We start from the raw sequence: 21,793 nt of genomic DNA, 5'->3' as shown, positions 1-21,793 counted from the left end.
ATGAGGTGCCTACCCAGAATTTCCCCTTATACCCACATGAAAAATGATCTAGAAGGAAAAAAATACATAATTCTTTCTGGCATCATTGGCAGGCTGGAGAAAGGAGGTGCATGTTCTGCTCACAGGAGAACTACTGCAGAAGATAATAAAGAACCATACAGATGAAGTATCCATCACACTACTGAAATCTCCCCGGGTACTTTTATACAACAATCACACGAAGCTGCTACGTTTGGTGAATATATTTGCTTGGCATACAAGAATACACAGCAATTGAATGTATATTAGGTGTATGCAGAGAAAGCTGATGTTCACACAACTCACGTAAAGTGATTTCACATACAATAGGTGATTCTGTTATTTACTTGGCCCATATTTTCACTTATCTGTATGAAAAAGTTTTTAAACAGTATTGTTTTCATACAATTGGTGTTGAATACAAGAAAGCAACTGAACACAACAAAAAACAACCAAGAATACTGAAATTCTCTTGCTCATAGATAGAAAACCAACAGATAAAACCCTTCCCCTTCTCTGAGCCTTCTTAGAATAACTCTTTTCTACCTGATCTATAGAAAGAGGAAGGAAGTTTACTATCTGACAGAAGCCTTAGCTGAAACTCAGGTCTGTGCATTGCACAAATACAAAAGAAATCATCAGTACTCCACGAAAGTCTATCTTTTAATTTAAGAAGATAAAGAAGTACAAAAAGAGGAAACAGAAAGGGAGAGATCAAGCCACTTGCCAAAGGTCATGCCCCTAACCAGGTGGCTTAGTGACAGACTTACTCCAAATCTGTCTTCCCACACACTACTCCAGTCATCTGCCATGTCCTGAAAGTAACCTGTGATGGGATTAACTGAAGCAGCACACACTTAATGCCCACATGGGAACACAAGCCAGCTTCTCTGTATAACAAACATGAACAGTACTCAACAGTTATGTCTTCTCTTAAGGATTAAAATCTCTTCTTAAAATTTCTCATGAACAGTTTCTCCAGTGTTGAGTACTTCCAGATGCTAACTGTACATGGAGAAACACATTTAACCATACCTCTTTCACATCTCCTCTTTACACCACAGAAGGAATTTCTTCTCCTGGGGAGGTGAAATACCACCTGTATTTTTGCAAATGATAGTTATGCATTGTTTAATATTCATGGCAGTTTGTGATTCTTTTCCTAATTGATTGGCTTCAATATTTTCCAGATTAGTTAAATATAAGCCTTCAACAAAGACGACCAAAGTTAATTCAATCATCCCAGAACTAAATTCCACCCAATAAAAAATTCATATATTAAAAGTGAATTCAAGTCATGTAGAAGAAAAGGACATTTTACAGTTTTCTTCCATGGACAAAACAGAAGACTCAGATATGTAGCATAAAATCTCAGTAGCCCACAGTCAGTCTCTGAAAGATGACAGCTCATGACTGTCCTGCATACACCACCGTGCTGTATCCTGAAAGAGTTCTGAAGCTTCAAATACACTTTAAAGGAGACAGATGTCTTTTGAAAATGCTATACAGAAATAAATAGAATCCTTTTCCATTCGCTTTCATTTACTTGACAGCTAGTATTGAATGCATTAACAACAGGGCAACACTTCTCACTTCAGTTCTTACAACTGCCAATTTCAAACAGAACCTCCAAGTCAACAAAACAAAGAGGTCAGGAAATACATAGGGCAGCCATCACAAATGACAGATTTCCTGGCAATGGGCTGGATACATGCTTCGTGCCTCCAGGTTGTCAATGAATGCTAGGGCTTCTTCCCTACAGCCTTCCCTACTCTCAGTTTAATAGTTCTACCAGAAGTCTAAAGGGAACACACAAAAGGATGCCCCTCTCCTACTGCATGGATCTAAGAGGATATTTTGTGGAACTTTGCAGTTCATTTTTGAACTTGACAAGATTTTGTCAGCTCATGACCATGAACCACCACCAGACCAAAAATCAATCCTGTGGAAAGCACTACAGCACAGTCTTCCCTCATCTTTTCTCTACTTTCATACAAATAACTGTTGACTCTTTTTCCAAATTTAATGAGGGTTTTGCCCTTTCCCCCCCTGCTGCTCTCTCAATTGTTCTTATTTTATTCACTGAATGTAGCTATTCTGGCAATTTAATCGTGCCTAAGAATCAACATTTTACTAAGGAGCCATATTAGGTCTACCATTCAACCTATGCAAATCAAACCATCACAGCAGTTAATTGAGAAGAGTTGAGAAGAATTGAAAACAATTCATCAGGCCAGTTACTCCAAGACACTGTATTACACTTATGCCAAGACAAATGCTGACTGAATGTTAGCAGAGCAATGAGCAAGTGAAAAGGAAGCAGGACTTCACTCTCCCAAAAAATCTCACTAGTCCACAGAGCCTTGACATTGAGTTTTATATATTAGTTGAACTGCCTGCCATCCCTTTCTAAAGACATTGCTACACAGCACATTTTTTAACAGCAACAAGAAAGACAAACAAAGTAAACAACACAGTTTGAAGCAGTTTAATTATTGCCTGATAAAAAATAGCATGCATCCAAAAATTTTAGAGAGAAATGAACATGGAAAATGAATTATAAGGACGGAAAAATAGAAACTACATAAAAATACTTGACTGTCCTCCACAAAAAAGTACTGTCACAGATAATAATCAGCTGGTGATAGAATAAGCCAAAACACAAACTTCTTTATAATATATTTAGGCAGAAGTTACACAGAACTTAGATTGCTTCAACTTGAGTTTTTTCAACATGTAAATATGTGAAACACATACCATACTTACATATATCACATACGTGATAGGGTGCCAGTCAGCATGTATTCATCTCAGGACTCTATATAGAGTAATTCGCAAAAAAGAATCTGAAACCTTGTCTTCAGAATGTCAGACAAAATCCCAAACAGCAAGGATATTTACTGATGTATGTAAGAAAACGCTTCAGGCTTTTTCAGCTCAGGCATTTCAATTTAAGAAAACAACACTAAAGATGATCTTTTCAAAATCTTTGAAGTAAACTGAATCAGAAAATTGACAGCCCCCTCAAACGTATAAAAACACAATCAGTCCTACAGTGTGCCATTTTTTAAAGGATGCTCAGAGCATCACAGGCACATCAGTATATCCTTCACAAAACATGAGACAATTAATAAAATATCCATTAAAACTTATAAATAAAAATATATTAGAAATAAATGTATTACCTTATATATGAGTTGCATCTTTTAAAGTGCAGAAATGAAAGCAAAAATGTGTGTTTCTAGTAGAGCAAAAGTAGAAACTCTCCTGCAGATATGAGGACTGGCTAGAAAAATTCACGGTAGAAGGATGACTTCTGTAGATTTAATACAATCTGACACCACTGTCTGGGTAACAAGGTTCTACATTGCCTGGAGAAAGGCATCTGTTGCCCTGTGTGCTAGTTTGCTCATCCATCAATTATATTTGTTTTTTTTTTTTTTTAAGAAAAAAAATGTTATACACTATTCATTTATTGGTAGCCTTTTTTCTTTGAGACTTGTTTTGCCAGTAACCTGGACTGACTGCACTGGAACACACTGACTCTAATCCTACATGATGTTTCTCTGTTTTGACGATGCATGCACAGAATCACATTATTCCAGGAGAAAACTGAAAACCAGTAGTCTAGAGGTACTTAAACATAAAGAAAAAATGAATAACCTTCTGATATTTTATTACATATTTTTGCCCTGTAAATGACTCATTACTAAGGTCAGGTTTAACACCACCACTTTCTTTTTTATTATTATTTTTTTTATTTCAAGGGATAGATTTTAAAGGCAAAGATTATTCATCCTCATTCTATTATATCCAACATACCAGTAAGATAAATGTAGGATCAAAGAAAGCCCTAGAAGATGCTGAATGCCTCCCTTCTCCCCATGCCATGAAGGGTGCAGTACAGCTCTGTCCAGTAGTGTATTCCACCATTTCCAACTTAAGAGCTAGAACCATGCAACTGTGATAATATATATATATTGTAAATTAGTGGTACGCTGATTATTTTTCATTGCGTTTGACAAACTAGAGACTTTTGTCTAAGATTTTTTAATACTTCTCTGTGATTCTGACTCCGAATTGTCACAATCAAGTACACATTATCAAGCAGTGCAGAAAAATAGTCTTACATTTTATGATGCTAGCATTTAAAGACTAAAGAACCCAATTTTACATCAAATGTTAACAGATACATTTTTTTTCCTGCTACTACTCTTCGGACAAAGGAAGGTTTATTTAGAAGTGCTTCAATTTTAAATAAAATCCCTTCTCAATTAGATTTTCTTCATTTTAAAAAAAGACATTTTCATGCAAATTGTACTTAATTCTAATAAAAGAGAACAAATGCAGCTTTACCCTCTAATCAGTAAGCTGAATGTAGCGTAATAAACACTACATAAAAATAGCACTACTTCAAAAGCACTACCAAATAAGGAACACAGGAACTGTAGCAGTATATCATATTTGGAAATCACCAGTGCCTTGGCACTGCAGTGACCAGGACCAGATGTTAAGAAACATAAATAATTAAAGTACCAAATTATTTTTCACCTTAGTAAGACTCTTAAGGTATTAGGCTTTGTACTACCAACTCATTTCATTCATGTTCCTTTTAGAGTATTAGCTCTTCACACACTGTTTCTCATAACTTATTTGAATGGCCTTTTCTTACCACCTCAGCTCTGCCAGCCTCACCAGAACACTGCTTTACACAGTAAGACAGCCCAGGCCACGTTTTGCAGAGGGGAAAAAGGAGACTTCAACATCAGATGGATCTGAAGCCTTGGAAAATCCCCCGATTTTGGAATCTTGTGTATCCGTATTTGATTTGCTACGCTCAGACCACTGCTATCACTTTTTTTTTTTTTTTTTTTGCCCCATTCTCCACTTCTTCAGCCACATACATCATACGAAAATAACAAAACCCTCTCATCAACAATGAAAATAGTATCACAGTAGTGCTTTCCCTTGGACAGTATTAGAAAGTTAATCAGTTTGATCTGTGGGTTGAAGTAAAAATCAATATTTATTCAGGGCTTTTCCTTTCAATTATTTTTACACTCACATCTCAATGCACCAAATGAACCAGCACATCTGAGAGGCCAGGTCTAAATTCTCATTTCCCGTGGCACAATTTGAGTTTATTCAGGGGTAACTTACAAGCAAGTAAAAGAGAGAAATCATCTGAAATGATCCACTTCTAAGGGAGAAATAAGTGAACATGGAGTTCCTTGAAGAAAGGCATAAAATAAAGGCAGTGCAGGGTAAACAACCTCATTGAAATGCTGGTAACAAGCTGTCTGAAGGAGACATTCCCTGTGGTTCCCTTAAGAAATATTTTCTTATTGATGTTACCATCATATGGTATAATAATTTGTTCCACATCTACAACTGGTAGTGATTTTTTTCTACTGCCTTGACTTCAATGGATGTGTCGAAGACAAACCTTACTTTTGAATGTCAAACCAAATGCAACCAATTATTTCAAAATAATTAAAAATGTATGCTTTTTCCTCCTGTTTTCTACAAACGCATGTATTTCCACTCAAACTCTGTGATAATCCAGAAGGAAATTGCCATCCACATTTTCCATTTTCTATGATTTCACAAGTGGAAGAACAAACAAAACACGTCAGCTAGAAACACATGAACAAAGTAATTCTGATCATCACTGGAGCTCATTAAGGATAAGGCTGTAGCATCTCTTTAATTACCTACTATGTCATTAAGGTTTCTATTTGCTGATTAACAGAAGGCATACAGAAGACTGGTGAATTGCAGTGTGGGCTTGGAGATCTCTCAGTGGAATACCTTACAGGATCTTCTACAGACCATTTATGTTAATATTCTGCTAACACAACAGTTGCAGACACTGTTATATAGAAATAGCTCATGGAGAAATCTTGTCAGCTCTGATTAAAGAGTCCATTTCACTGTGCTATTTCTTATGATAGAAATTTCTTATTTTTCTAGAAATAGAACAAGCTTTCTTGTTCTATTTCACTGGTAATTAAAATGCAATTAGTTAGATCAGCTTTCACAAACATTTCTCAAAAAGCTTTCCTTTCCATCATGCACAAAGAGGAGAGAAGACCAAACAAGATCAGCTGTTGTCATGGCAACATCATGCCCCAGCAGGTGGAAAATGCAGTCCTGTGGCACTAAAAAAGGATGAAATGTACTGAACCTAAGCATAACACCAGCTCCAGCTCAACAAGCTAAGGATGTTTTCAGAGACTGCCAACTCCTTAAGCAGCAAATTTAAAGAGACAAATGTTAAAAAAAAAAAAAAGTGTGAGCTCTGGTGACATTAGTAATGACACAGTTGTCTCAGTAATTTTATCAGGTAGAAGGTTATATTGACATTGTGCACAGTTCTGAAAACCTACAAAAAGTATAGCACAGTTTAAAAAATAAGTGACTTGAAAGCAGAAAATAATTTTTCCTTTCAATACAAACATAAGAAAAATATGCAGAATAATTTAGGATCTAGACGTCAGAAACATTACTCATGAGCAGCTATTCATGCTTCAGAAGTTCTGTTTTCAGAACAGGTAATACTATAACCTTCAGGTAAGACTTCCACTAAATTAAGTAAAAACCAAACGCTAAAGTTATGCATTAACCTAAGCAAAGTACAAAATGGTATGATGATCATCCTGTGCTCCAACAAAATCTTCCTCGAGTAACACTAGCTACAACTAAGTGCCCTCCTTAAAAACCTTCCATCCCCACCCTGTTCCAAGAAACAAAAAGGAGAAATACATTAGCTAGGAAAACTATAATTCACCAACAATGATTTTGTTTTTCAAATAGTATGCCAATATTTTCTAAATTTTCTTAAGGTTCATTCACTCAATCTTGAACCTTAGTGAAGAATCAAATTTCATTTTAGAACCATAGAATCATCAAGGTAGGCTCCACCCAATTAGAAGTAAGTCCCTGCCAAAATATATTTTGTCTTTCAAAGCATAAGACAAAACAGCTAAAATTATGTCTAATTAATATACATAATTTTGGAAGCAATAATCACTTGCTTACAGAAGAAGGACAGTAGCTTTATAGTTTTTTTAACAGCAGTAGTGCTTGAAGACTCCTTACAGCTTTGAGTGATAAAGATATTAAGAAAGGTTATTTGACAGAGTACAGACAGAGATGATGACAGCATATGATCAACATAAAAAAAATCTTGAATATATCTATACGTATAAATACACCCTGAGGATGTCAATAGCTTGTACAGTATTGCTTGAAGGAATACATGAGGCTTGTTTTTCACCAAGATGCACATGGTAATTAAGACCAAAAAACGTTCATTGTTTTTGGATTGTTGCAATGGTTGAAGACAGCCCTGAAAAACAGGGCCAGCCACCAGCAAGAATAACTTCTGGAAATGTTTCACAGATGATTTGACTGGCACTGAACAGCAATGTGAAAGCAGAGTCAGCGCCAGATACTAACACAGAAATCTTTCTGTATGATATTGCATGCAAATGCGCAAATCTTTAAGCCTTTAAAAACTACCACAACTGCTTTGGATTCTTTATTATGCTGTCATAAATTTGCTCTGCATTTCTATAGTCTACAAGGAGAATTTTCCAGGCACCTTTGACAAGCACAGAGCATAGACAAGAGTCATACATATCATAAAAAGCAACACAATATCCAAACAGCATAGCTAGCACATTATTTCTCATTATTTTCTCTTTACTAAGTCTAACTAATGCAGCCAGGGAGATATTTACTTACCATTCTGCTTTCATTTGGATAAACTCAAAGGGAAACAGATCAACAAGGCCTCAACTCAGGCAAGGAACCAACTAGTTAAGAGCTGTGGAATATCGAAGCATTTTATCAAAACTCCATAGTATTTTCCTGTTCATTAAACTCTGACATAAATCCAAATGAATGTAATGCTCGAAACGTGCATTAAAGTTGCAATCAGACTTCTCTCTGCTATTTCCCAATTCTTTGCCAACACGTTATTTATTTGGCATCAGTTAAATTTGCTTCAATGTGACTAATTAGGTGTATATTACCCTCAGCCACTAATTATTTCATTTCTTAGAGTTACATGTGATAGCAATGAAATGTATTTCACCCCCACTTACTCAGAAAGTAGTCCTGTGTATATGCAGTTGCATCCATCTTCCCTTCTTAATGATACAGGCAAAGAAAAAGAATCAGAGTCTTTTTCTGCACATTCATGTTCTCCTGCATCACACTGCAAAATTAAAATTAATCCTCCTTACTAGCTGAGGCTGACCTTTTAGCCACTGGCTGGAAAGGGAACATCACTCCCCTGGGGCTGTTCAAGGGGAGGGCGTTAGGCACGCCTGACACCTCTCATCCTCTCAGCCACCAGATGAGACAAGGCAAAAGCACATTGAAATGGGTAATATAGTAAGGTATGATTAGGGTTATTTACACAAGGCAGGCTGGCAAGCCACGCTCAGCTTCATGCTTTCCTAAGTACCTGCAGCAGAGAAGCCTTTTGTGATCCGTAATGTCAGTAAACATTTACATTTTGGTTTAGTCTTTAAAAGTCAATTATTAACTGCTTGAGGCTGAACACAAAGATTCAGTGAGCTTTTGCTGTCTGTGTATTCCAGCTTTCTATTACTAATCCCTGAACTAGACCAGGATATTCTAGGACTTAAAGCATTTATATTCACATAAATAAAGTTTATTCACAGTTGTTTCCAGGATAAAATCTTGACATGTCAGTAAGGCACAGAATTTATAAGATGTGTAAAACAGTTACAGAGACAGCAAGAGGCTTTTGCCTTCTGTCACTCAAAACAATCTAAGTGATAGGAAATTTCACTTCTTTGAGCGTAAAACCTTTTTAATGCAAGTGTGCATTATGCATATCCTGAATATAACTTTTAAAATCTCTTTCTCTCTCTTACTTCATATAATATGACATTAACCTTGAAAAGATGCATGATTTTTGTTGTTGCAATTTGTACATTTGCTGATATTTAATTATAGTCTTACATTAAAATATAAATGACCTGAAAGCAGCTTGCAATTCTGAAGACCTTTAAGCTAACCAACCAGGCTGTGCTCTAACCAGAGCACAGAATTAATCTTTTGTATAAAATGCCACCAAATGAGCAAATAATCTTTTGTCAAAGAGGAAAATCAAAGGAGAGGAAAAATGATACAAGCTGTTTTTGATTTGTGAATTAACAGAAAATAAATCCTGACTCATGTGATGTATAGGGGAAATACAATAGAATTAAACTCTGCACAGTAAAAACCCCGCAGAAGGAACTCTCGGAACACGGTGAGACGATGCAAAGCATTGATACTACTACTGCCACTGCTACTGGAATATAGTATTCCACTTTATGAAATTGAATGCTGAAAATTTCTCATGCTGAATTAAAGATCAAAAGAAAATAATTCCAATGCTAATAATATTTAGCTTCAGGGGTTGTCATATTTAATTTTTTCAGTTCATAAAAATCAATTGTTGTGGCAGCCACAAGTTGAAAGCCTCGTGGAAGTTTCCAGGAAAGGCTTAAAGGACAGAAAGAAGTGAAATACTGTTGAACACCAGTGTACAAAGAATGTTGTGTTTGCACTGTTTCAAGCTGCTGCACAACAAAACAATGTTAACAAAAGAAAAACACTGATCCTACATTTAGAAATTTTAAAGCTAATTTCTAAATGAACTGTGATTTTTAACCTCCCTAGGAACATAACTGAAAAACACTGCCAGGCTGTATATACTAACAAATACAGTTCAACTGCTGGCTTCTGGCGTGCCTTTTATGACAGAAGGTAAGGTGATTTTAATGGCAGCTTTCTCCATTCCCACATTGGTATAGCTCTTCATCTGGGCAACACTTTTGTTCAGGTATCATCCAACACTGATCTGGAAACCTCAAGATCAGGAAGGTTTTTCAAGACAGTGTAGTAACATCCACTGAGTGATCAAAGCTTAACTAAAATGTTATATATAAAAAAATTATCAAATAACTGATGGAGTGATTTAGTTTGATCCACTGAAGAGCTTTTAAAATAAGTTAAAGGCGTACAGCCCAAACCAAAAGGCCAATATCCAAGGTTTTAGAAAGAAAATGCCAATGAGGTGGGAAAAAAAAATAAAAGAATTAAGGAGTAATGATATCATTAATGAAGGATAATATTTCTATGATGAATAAGGTTTGCAAGCAGTACCATAAACAGTAAACTAAATTTATTGTACTGTCTGCTTCACCAATTTTCTTCTTTTTTTTCATTCACAGGTATTTGAAAGGGAGAAGCCCCCATTTATAAAACACCATCCCAAAATCTGAAGAAGAATGAATTCAGTTTAATTTCTGGGAAGATGGAGATCAGTTCCATTTTATTTCATCTGAGCTTATTTCACTTCCAAATTTCTGCACCTTGCACGTTGTGCACCAGTGCAACTATGGAAAACAATGAACACAAGTAATTTATCTCTACTGATTAAAAGGAAATGTTGTTTTTGTTTCATATTTCTAGAAAGTATCAAAACTGATGTTTCCACATGAATCATCTATTGAAAAATGAGATAAATTTTAAAAATAAGATATTACATTTAAAAAGCCTCATGGTTCATCGTAGCATAGCAGTCATATATAGAGGGTATTAGCATAATTTCTGAGCTCATCAATTAAAAATGAACCTACAGCTGAAATCTATTCATGAAGCATGAAATAGATCATGAAGCATGAAATAGACAAGTTAATTACAATTCTCTATGTAAAACAAATCCTGGGAGAACATTTAAAAACTACACAAAATTTCCAGCATTTTAGACACTTGAGATCAGTTACTGTCAGCTATATTTCCACCTGTCTATTACAAACACCATTAATATATAGTTCTATTCATATTTAAGTATTTTTAAATTACTATTTTTCCCCCTTCGATGTATTTACTTGAACCAAAGAATTCTGAAAAATTTTCATTTCTCAAGCAAACTAATTAGCTCTGATAAAGCCAAAAGAAATTAGTTTCAGTTAAATATAAACAGATAACGAATTTAAGTGATGCTTCTGAATTTCAATGGGCTGAATTTCAAAACAGTGTTTATCAAGAAAAGAGTTTTAATTTACCTCTCAGTATGAATAAAGACTTTTAAGTTAGGAAGCATTTCTAGAGACATGAAGAACTCCAAAAAGGTGATGTACACATAACTGGATGCAGGTAGGCTGCCTATCAGGATGTTTTTCAGAATAAAACTTGAGAAAAACAAGAGTAGACCCCAAGACAGCAGCAATAATTCAGTCACCTACTCTCCCTATTTTAAAATAGAACGTACTGTACAAATGCCTGTTCTGCATCTTTGTGTAGTGTTGTAGTCTATGAACGCCAGGTGCAAGTGTAAATGTTGCTAAGCTTCTTTGCAAGACATCTAGGCAGAAACTCACACTGACACTAAGTAAAATTAAGTTGATCATGACTGATATGGATATCAATAAAGTGAAGAATGAAAATGAAAATTTCATTCAGCTGCACATTAAGTTTTCTAAAAACAGGAGGGTTTTTTTTCCCCATCTACTGAATAATGACATCTGCCTCCAAAAAATGATTACCTGAGATTGATGAGGTTCCAGAGATCAGATGTCTTGACAGATTCCCCTGCTTCAGTGACAATCAAAATGTCAGTCATTCTAATAGGCATAATAGCATATGAAATATTGATATTTCTCCTAAATTTCCTAGTTCAAAATATATAACTCTGGAATTATTGTTTACACTGCCTGTAGCACTCAACTAATTTCTACTTTCTTACAAATATTTTGACTAGAATATACAGCTATGAAAACCATTTCTTAGCATCTCATTGCAAATGATATCCAATAGGCTGCCTTTTAGTGAACTATCATTTCAGTGTTAGTGGGCACCTATTAAAGGATAACTTTGGACACCACAGACAAGTCTTTCCGTCCTCTACATACATTCTCACTCAAGATTCCATGAAACCTTCAAGAGTGTGCAGGGCATGACTAGAGAGAGCTGGACCTAGAATTTGGCTTATCATTATCTCAACAACGACAGTGCTTTGACTTTCTCCTTAATTTGCATATCCCTTCATTAGCGATCTTTTCCCTCCATTAGTGGTTTACCCTTCTACTTTGTAAGGCCTCAGCAAATTACTAAACTGAATCTGACAGGAAAACATGTCACAGGCCAACATATTTTCTAACCAGGAAACAAGCTAGGAGTTTGCAGGTTTGCTGTGGCAGAACTGTAGATTGCCATAATGTTCAGATTGCCATCTTCTCTGCAGGAGCATATCCCTTCACTGTGAGTTGTTTACACCTCCACTTTACACTACATTTAATGCCTGAAGTTAATTATATTGCAGATATTAAGATTATTCTTCCTGACAATCTTTGTCTGATTCTCAAAAAAAAAGTGTCTGGAATAACATGTGAAGACCTAAATTGCTATATATACAAAAGACTTATTTTCCCTTCAGATTCCCTGGATAGGACTACCACCCAGCGTATAGCAGAAGGCACAAACTCCTCCCATGTTTCTTTTTTTTCCTAAATATCATTAGCAAATGCTGGAGAATTGGCAGAATTAGAAATAAATGATTATCACTCCTAAGTCATTGTTCATTTGAAGTAGATGTAGCCTAAGTTCTTCTCACTGTAGATAAATAACCTACTTATGGTCAAGTCTAAATGTAAAGACATTCCCTTGAAATTACTGTAGGACAAGAATATCATTATTCATTGGCAACGTGTTGAACACAACTTTCTGTTTTCTTTGAAACTTCTCCAAATCACTAATTTTAAACCTATGCCTCAAATCACTTGAAGTATGATAGGAGATTATCTGCTGAATGCATATCTTTCTCAGGCATTCTAGGTTTTATGCAGCTATGCCAAGTTTAGTTCTGCTTAACAGACCTGTGAAGCTCTTCAAAAAATAGAAAATGAGTCAGGAGAAATAAATATACAGCCTTTGGGTGGCTGAAAAAAAGGAAAAAAAGCATAGTAAAACTGAGCTAGAAGTAAGAAATCCTGAGTTATCTCTCTTGTTGGTACTGTAACTCACTAGAGAATGAATCCATGTTACCATTCTTCTATTTTCTGCTGAAAAGCAGCCAGATGAGGGGAGCTTGTTAAGTCCATTTGTTCAAACTTATGATTCTGTTTCAGTCTTTGTCAAAATGGAAACTGCCACTTGATTAGGAACTCAACCAAATGCCAACTCCTGCAGCCTTCAAACACTCAGACAATGCTCTATTTACCCAGAGGAAACAAAACTCACTGCCAGCATGTTTTGTATTCAGGTTTTTTGTTTTTTTTTTTTTTTTGCTCAATTCAGGGTATCAGAATCTGGGCCTTTTCTTTACTGTTTTCAGCATAATTCAGCATGATTCAGTCTTGGTGCTGCCAAGACCATGTCACCTTAAATGGGTTTTAACTACATAATTAACCAAATGACTTATCATAATTTTGTTCTTTCATTGAGAACAACTGGATTGACAATCATGCTGTCTCCTCAACTCAAATTGCTAACCACTGCTATCTGAACCACATATAGGAAGAGAGTGAGCATTTTCCCTGAGAGTCCCAAACAACTCACAGTGAAGGGATATGCTCCTGCAGAGAAGATGGCAATCTGAACATTATGGCAATCTACAGTTCTGCCACAGCAAACCTGCAAACTCCTAGCTTGTTTCCTGGTTAGAAACAAATCCAGAATACTTACTTTGCCAGATTGTCAAATAACATTATTTCTTATATACAAAATGTATGCTGAAAGTTGCTCAAATGTCAAAATGTGTCCAACCCTGCCATAATATGGAAGAGAATAATTTCTAAATTTAGGAAGTAATTGCTTTGCTGTCCAGTGAAATGTACACTATAAAAATAATCTCCTCTATGCAAGACCTCATTTTAAACTCCAATTCAGATTGCAGTGAAAACAGGAACTAAACCTCTGAAAAAAAAAAAAAAAAGAAAAAGAAAAAGCTGTACAGGGCTACTGTTGTAGCTTACTGGTTGCATTGGTGCTTGCTCTGTGTCACAACAAAATCAAACTAACAATATTCAGTGGCTAACTGTCATCCAAATTGTTTCCAAATAAATTATACAGTACCATTAGATATTTTTCTACCCGAAGAATCCTGACTTCCCTACTTGTGCTTTTATTACAATTCTGAACAAAATTTTTGACATTTCTAGCTTTGTGCAAACGTAAGGAAGGAAAGGTTCTTGTTTTAAATACAGTCTACCTGACATTGCTGCCCTAGGGCAGTTTCATCCAAATCTGAACCCTGGGAGCACTAAGTCTTTCATTTCAGGACTTGCAGAGAACTGACTTCCAAGCTTTTGAGATCTAGAAGAGGCTAGAGAACAACCTATCAAACAAGGTGGCAGCAGAACAGCTTGCCACCTTCCCATTTAAACTCTTTCAGCAGCTCTATAAAATGGGTCTTCAATACACTTCTAGCTCCCCAACAGGCTAATCAGTACCATTCATGGTTTTATGCGAGCATCAGCAGTGATTTACATGCATTTATCACGTATAGACTTTAGCTTCACTTATGTAGATATTCTGAAATTAATGAATATTATACAGAATATATCATTCAAAGATAAACACATTCCACATTTAAATGATTTTAGAATTCATAGGGCTGGGCATCAATCCAGCTGAGAAAAAAACAACAACAAAAGCTAGAAACCAAATATGCCATGAGTTTTCACTAGTATTCAGAAAGAATTAAGGTGAAAACTGAATGGAACTGCACAAACCAGTCTGTGAACTGAAATTACAAAAGTTAAGGGAGAAAACAGGTCTCCCACCAAGTGATAAGCAAAAGCTTCTGTGATAACAAACTCCCAAAGTATTTTGTTGCCTCTGAGTATTGCCTGGCTGCGGGGAGATGAAGAAATTTAGGAGCATAAAAGCTCCTATCTCCTACAATAAGCCCCCTCAGAAGATTCGATCACGCTGCTAGCTGCCAGCAAGACACACCCCTAGAAAGCAAGGGTTTCAAACAGGTGAAAGTTTTTCAGTGGCAAAAAATGGTAAAATGCTTTGTACTGTATTTGAAGTTTTGGTGCTTAAAACATAAGGAAGAAACTGTGCAAGTTACAGCAGAGTCCTGCAGATTCAAAAATTAACTGTTAAGGATGATATCAACTGCAGCAGGGAATAGTCACCACAGATTAGAATTACAGTTCTTACACTTCTAGCAAGGACTCTTGCTGTGCGTGACCAGAGCTTTGAACATAGCAGCATATCACTTGTAGGCCTTGACACTATATACATACAGTCTGATCTTTCAAATCTAGACAATGAACTGCCCATAAATAATCAAGACTATGACAAGTACCTATCAAACCATTTTTGGTCTTTCCTGTTTATCATGAAACTGCATTTATTTGAATAAAGTTACTATAGAATTACGACAAACCACAGGCAAAAACGTCAAGCCTTTGCAGAATTCTACATTTCATTTTTTCATTTTGAATTGAATCCATTTCAGTTCATGCTTGATGTAAAAAATAAATATTACCAAAATTACCCAAAATACAGACCAGAACAACCCCAGTATACACAACTGGCTTGTGTAGGAAGTTCAACAGACATATTTAAACCTGTGAAAGAAGGTCACTGTGACCTAAAACTCACTATTCTTTAATCAGTGATTCTTCAAAATAGAAGATAGCATACCAGGTGTAGAGGGATTTTCCTATTCTTTTGTATAAACCTCTATTACATGTACTCAGTGCACCTACAGTACACAATGACAGGCAGATAGGTAGGCACAGAATGGCTCCTCTTTTCAACCAGGTGAGCTAACAGAATAAAGCTTCTAAAAATAATTCATTTTGTTCAGCAATAGCTTTTGTCATTGTTCTTCTTTTCACTGTTCTTATGGTCTGTGAGGAAGGCTAATTTTTCTTCACAGATCTCTGCATGTGTTGTAACAGCTTGATCCAGGCTCTGGTTTTTCAGCCTGCTTAGGAACCATTAAAGGCATTCGCAGAGTGGGAAACATTTAAGTCAGTTGAATCAAACCTGCTTGAAAATGTTTATTGTGATTTCCAACAGAAAAGATTCAAAATAGGAATAATGGGGGAAGAAAATTGGAAAGAAAAATATTAAAGCTTTTCTTCACTAGCAGAAATAACCGTCTCACTTTCATTCATTAACTTGCTGTTAGCAAGTAGAGAAAAAAAAAAGGAAAAAAGGACATTCTCTCTTTCTTCCAAGGCACCAGTTAAAGTGCAATCTGGTTATATATAGTATTCAATTCCTACCAAATGCCGTATCTTTCACTTCATTAGAAGGCTGAGAACATAGGCAAGCACCACTTTTCCATACAGTGAACCACAATTCTCTCACAGAAACCCACTCATTTATTTGCAGTAATGTGGAACCACACCACTGCCTTGCCCTTTGTGACCACCCCATTCACAGTTGTGTCACATCACTGCAACTGCTGACCAGGATACAAGCTCCCTTCTCCCTCACTGACAGATGCTCTTAAAACTATGAAGTTTGGAGAAGGACACGACTGATGGAAACCAGATGGAGAAGTCAGCAACATGCCCAGAGGATTTCTAATGATTCACAGATCACAGTTGGCAACTTGGCTTTGGAAAATTACAATGAACACATTATTACAGGGCTTCTGTAGCTTCTTATTTCATCAGTATTTTAGAACAGCAAAACTTTTTTCTATTTCTTGATTTATTTTTGTACCAAGTATCTATTAATACAGGGCTCCCAAAAATTTTCATATACAATCTGTGGAATATAAACAAAATTAAGCCCTTGCAACACATTTTACTCAGGAGACATTCTTTTTGAAACAGCTGTTATTAACAGTTATTATTAACCTTGGTCAAAAAGGTCTTCAGTCACACTCTGCTCCCTTTAATAGGAGATAAAATATTGAAACTAGGTAACACTCCATGGTGTTCAGTTACTTCAGTGTGGCTGAACAAAATTTTTACAGTGCCTTCCCAGCTACTCTTTATACTTCACTAAATAAGGTGCTACTTCTTCCTGGAGTTAAAGATTTCCCAGCCACACTGGAGGACTTGCCTTGCTTTTACATTTAATTATATGGTAATGCGCTAAAAATGCTATTACATGGGAGGACTGCAGTCTTATTCATTTTACAGATAAGGATGCAGTCCTATTTCAGGAAAACTATTTCCAGAATGTGAATAATCGAGATCTTGAAAAGGGTGACTGTACGTACGTCCCAGCTCATCTGTCAATCTTATTTTATTCATGTGACAAGAAGCTGCGCTTACAAGGCTTGAATCCAAGAAATGGCACTGAAACAGAATTCTTAACCTGAAGTTTAAAAAGCCCACAAAACTTAAAAATATCGTTACAGCAACAAAGTTGGGAGGGGGCAGGATGGAGGGAGTGGGACAACTCCTGGAGATTTTCTGTATTGGTGTTTTAACAACATTACATAAATAAGCCTCACATAAGGCCTGTGTGTAAAGTACATGCAGAAAGGCTTAGCTCTACAAAACAGTGGTGCAGTCAAGAAATACTGACGTTAAGCTTGCACCACACCTGCCTTGTAAAACTCTCTTGACCCAATCATGCAGTTGCAACTTACTTATTGGTTGACTCATTTACTTTTAGGAAAAGAGAAGGAAGGGGGCATTTTGTTTTCTTAGTTTTTCATCATTCTCTAAGAAAGCAATAACAAGATCTAAATTTTCTCTTTGCTAGAAAAACAGTACTCACTTTTGAGCGTTGTAGAATGTAGTTAGAGTGTAGGCATTACGATCACTGCAGCATAAGTAAAACTTAATATTTTAAGATGCTTTTTCAGTGCATTCCTTTTACTTGAACTGTCTCTTGGAATCTTACTTCAGATCCATAGAAAGAAAAGAGACCCTTCATGGCAGACACAATATAGCATTATGCGACTCACCAGAGATGATTATAATTTCACTCCAAAATAAAAATCAGTTCAATTTTCAAGTACACTATAGGTTAGAATAGGACATCTAGGATGGCAAAACAATTTGTTTACAACCTTTCTGCTCCCTGGAAAATCTAGAAGGCATCCGTTATTTAGTCAGCCAGTCCATAAAAATTACATGACTTCTAACATGCTTTTTAACTGCTTTTAATTGCTAACATTTACATTGCTCTCAAAATGAGAAGGTGTCTCAGCTGGAAATACAGTTAAATTTTTAATAATGCTGAAAAGCAAAGCAGCAAATCTTGGACTGTAAAATTTAAACATACACAGATTTATATGCATGTGTTTATGCAGATATATAATATATTACTTATTTTATAGCATGACTTTTTAATTTTATAGCATAAAATTCTTTTTACATATATAATGTAAAAGCACTATACATACATGTATATATATACATACACGCATGTATGTTCTTACCATATCTATAATTAGCAGAATTTTCTCAGTTAAGAGAATGATGAGGTTACTACAGATCAGCAGTATAACAGGCTTGCTCACTATCATTTCATATTTCTAATGGAAAACAATTTAAAAGAAAAAAGAAAGCCTCACATGAAGTAAACACATTTTATTCATGTGCAAAGCCAGCTATCAATTACTTTGTCCTTACCTTAAAAGCTTTTCTCTCCAAGCAATTAATTTGTTTTAGTTTTACTACTCCCTCAAATGTCAAATACTTTGCAATTCTACAATCTTTAATTGAGACTGTAAATCATTAAATACAGCATACTGCCCAGGAGAGATAAGCTGTATCTATGTGCTCTCCTTGTCTCCCTGTGGCTCTCTTAGGCCTTTTGCCTGACTAGAACTTGAACAATTTACCCAATTTTCTGTTAGATCTTCAAATTAATTCTATACTTGTTCTGGGTTTATTAACTGTATTGACCTTAGAAAGCAAAGGTATATTAAATACAGCATTACTACTTTCATGGAAGTAGGTTATTTTTTCATGATGATTTTTGCTAGAGAACTGAAAATTTCCTCATGGTCTCACAATCAGGTATCTTCCATGTTATGTGACCTGCTCATTTCAGGTCACTTTTACAGACATGTTTGCTGCCAAAACTTTAAAACATCTGTTTAAAAAAAAAAAAACAACTCAACTGTCTGAAGCATTGGCCACAAAAGAGTTAATGGCCCACAGCACTGCCCAAGGTAGTGCTATTAGGTTGCCAAGAGACACCTCCAATGTAATTTACATTGACTTAGGGCTAAAGACAGCCAGACAGTAATGCTGTTATAACATCCCCATAGGCTTCTCGTTTCTTTGCTCCTAGCAAATTATTCACACAATCAAAACGTTTTAAGAAGGGTACTAGAAAGCAATGAAGACAACCATCAACATCCACCACTACCTCCCACACACAACTGATAGAGGTGGACAAACTCAATCCTTTCTCTAGACATCTTTTCTCCTTGGTCTCTTGCACCATGTTTTCAAAAGGACACATCAAAATATTGGCCTCCTCCTCGTATTTCTTTCTGTTCAAGCCCTGGGAGTGCCTCAGTCCTATGATATAATTCTTTGGATTATATATCTGAAAGTCAAATTCCCTATGAAAGAATTTAACCAGCATGGAGAGCTGGAAGTACTTCCAAGCCATTAAGACATAAGAAACTGTGTATTTACCATAGTAAAATAATGTGGTGAAGCTTGCTGCTCTAATGAGAATGTAGGAGGTATCTTTCCTTATCTGAACAATGAATGTCATAACTGTCCAACTTTCAGGACTCTCCTGTAGCTTTAAGAAAAAGAAAAAACACAAGGAAAGTTGGAAAACTGAGGGTTTTTTTTTTTTATTTTTCCAGAGGAATGGAGAAAGAACAGTGCTGATACAGAATGAGCAAAAAGGTTCTACATTCCTTCTTATACTACCAAACAAAGCCTGCAAACACTGCTTCTTGGTTCAAATACAACCAATAGGAACTGTGATAACCAATGCAGATAGATACATGAACCAGAGATGATGAACACGCTCATATTCCCTCCTGAAATATGAAAGTAACGTCATAAGGAATGAATTACATAATTGCAGGAACACCCAGAACACACACTGCCACTATTATTAATTCTTCAATATTTAGGTGTCTTTTATCTCTAGCTTTTCTTTTCTACATTAACTTCAGACCAATATATTGCCACATTTGCAAAGTAACCTACACATATATACATATTATTATTTTTTATTTCTACAGAAATACAAAAAAAGTATCTTTCATGAATACATTTTTTGACAACTTTGTCTATATGCCACTTATTCCCCACTTGGTTTACGTCTCAGAATCTGACAGGAGCAGGGCTTAAACCATTAAGCCATGTTATAGGTATTAATTAATGGTTTTCACTCGTTTGCCAGCTCCTGGAAGGAGAAAGATGGATTAAAAAAATATATTTACAGCAGAATTTAATTATCCATTTTCAAGCCACTGGCCTCCTGGCAAAAGTCTCTCAGTGCAGTGCAGAATAGGACTTGGATTAAGAATTAATTTACTGTCAGCAATGATCTACAATTTAATGACTTAATCAAGTTTGCTATAAAATTGGTAGGGAGCTCTGGAGCCTAATATTGCTGCAGAGCCTGCTGCATCTAAAGATAGGTTTCAGAGAGCCATCATATAATTATCATCCAGCAAATGCAAGATCTCTCTCAACATATAGTCAGGAACTGCCTCTAGGAAGCCTACTACTGACATTACAAAGTTATGGGCCATATAGTTGAAGTTCAGTGCATACCTTTGGCTCTTCCCTCCTTTTCTAGCTGAATCTCCTGAAGAAACTGTACTTCATGAATACTAAGACTAACACGTAAATACAGACTAGTGTGTGACTAGCACATTTTGTTTTGTCTTTCCAAATCACAGTGTAAATATAAAAAATAATTTTAAAAAGATAGAAGATTTTAATATACAAATACTTTGAACTCTACTCAGAATTCTCCCTACAGTGGGCAATAGACTACAGTGTTCCTTCTGTTGGAGCACAGCTGAAGATGAAAACAGGAGATTAAGAAAACCACAGTAAAGATAAAATATGCTGTGATCTGAGCCTTCATTAGAATTCTGAGATTTAAAAGATCTTGATTATTTTAAAAATAAAATCAGTTTACATTTTTTTGCTAGAAGTCAACCGGTGAAATACTACAATTCTAAGTGGTGAAATGGAAAATGTTATACCAGAAATTGTGGCATAAGAACTCCTACTTTGAGCTTTCAAGGCCAGATTTTAATGAACCCAGAGGCTCTAACCTTTCCAAAAATATGAGTAAGTGTCTCACAGGGTGTGCTTAGCTAGGCTGAAATATCCCAAACTCTCTGCAAACAACCACCAGTTGCCAGAATACCCTGGGAAAAACCATTAGAGCAGCTTACCTACTTTACTAGTGTCATTGTTTTATCCTAAGATTATGAATCATCCTTTCGTCTCTTTTTCTGACACCCATGCATATTTATATCGCACCTGATACAACGCCACTTGTATATCGAAATGATTCTTTTTGCAGCACTGAGGACTGTCAGTTTGTTGTCTTTTTTTTTTTTTTTTTCCAAATAACCTGAGAGCAGACTGCCATCTGCTGCCATCTGTCACATGGCAACAAAATTTAATGGAATACTGGTGAAAAGGCTCAGCCTTTACAACCATATCACCAACATCTGCCTTTGACATCATGGGCCAACAAAACAAGAGGTATTACTTTCAGAACAGCCATTGTATAAAGCTGTTGTATAAAATTGTATAAAGATATGGACAAGATCATTACACAGATGTACTCCTTCCTGATACATGCACTAATT

The 21,793-nt window shown here is 35.8% G+C and overlaps 1 protein-coding gene across 25 annotated transcripts in view; it reads right to left on the bottom strand.

Annotated features, from left to right (window-relative positions):
* The window catches only part of RIMBP2 (RIMS binding protein 2), a 122,620-nt gene that overhangs the window by 56,519 nt on the left and 44,308 nt on the right, over positions 1–21,793 (bottom strand). The window contains exons 1-2 of one of the 25 annotated variants that reach the window (XM_040647955.2): positions 8,130–8,390; positions 7,768–7,849 (exon numbers count right to left, since the gene is read on the bottom strand). In XM_040647955.2, the coding sequence (XP_040503889.1) occupies positions 7,768–7,770 (3 nt within the window). In that variant the 5' untranslated portion in view covers positions 7,771–7,849; positions 8,130–8,390. 25 annotated transcript variants of the gene reach the window in all.

This window comes from Gallus gallus, chromosome 15, assembly GCF_016699485.2.
Source record: "Gallus gallus isolate bGalGal1 chromosome 15, bGalGal1.mat.broiler.GRCg7b, whole genome shotgun sequence".
In the NCBI taxonomy this organism is placed as follows: Eukaryota; Metazoa; Chordata; class Aves; order Galliformes; family Phasianidae; genus Gallus; species Gallus gallus.
Note: the sequence above shows the minus strand (reverse complement) of the source record. Positions and strands in the feature narration are given on the sequence as shown.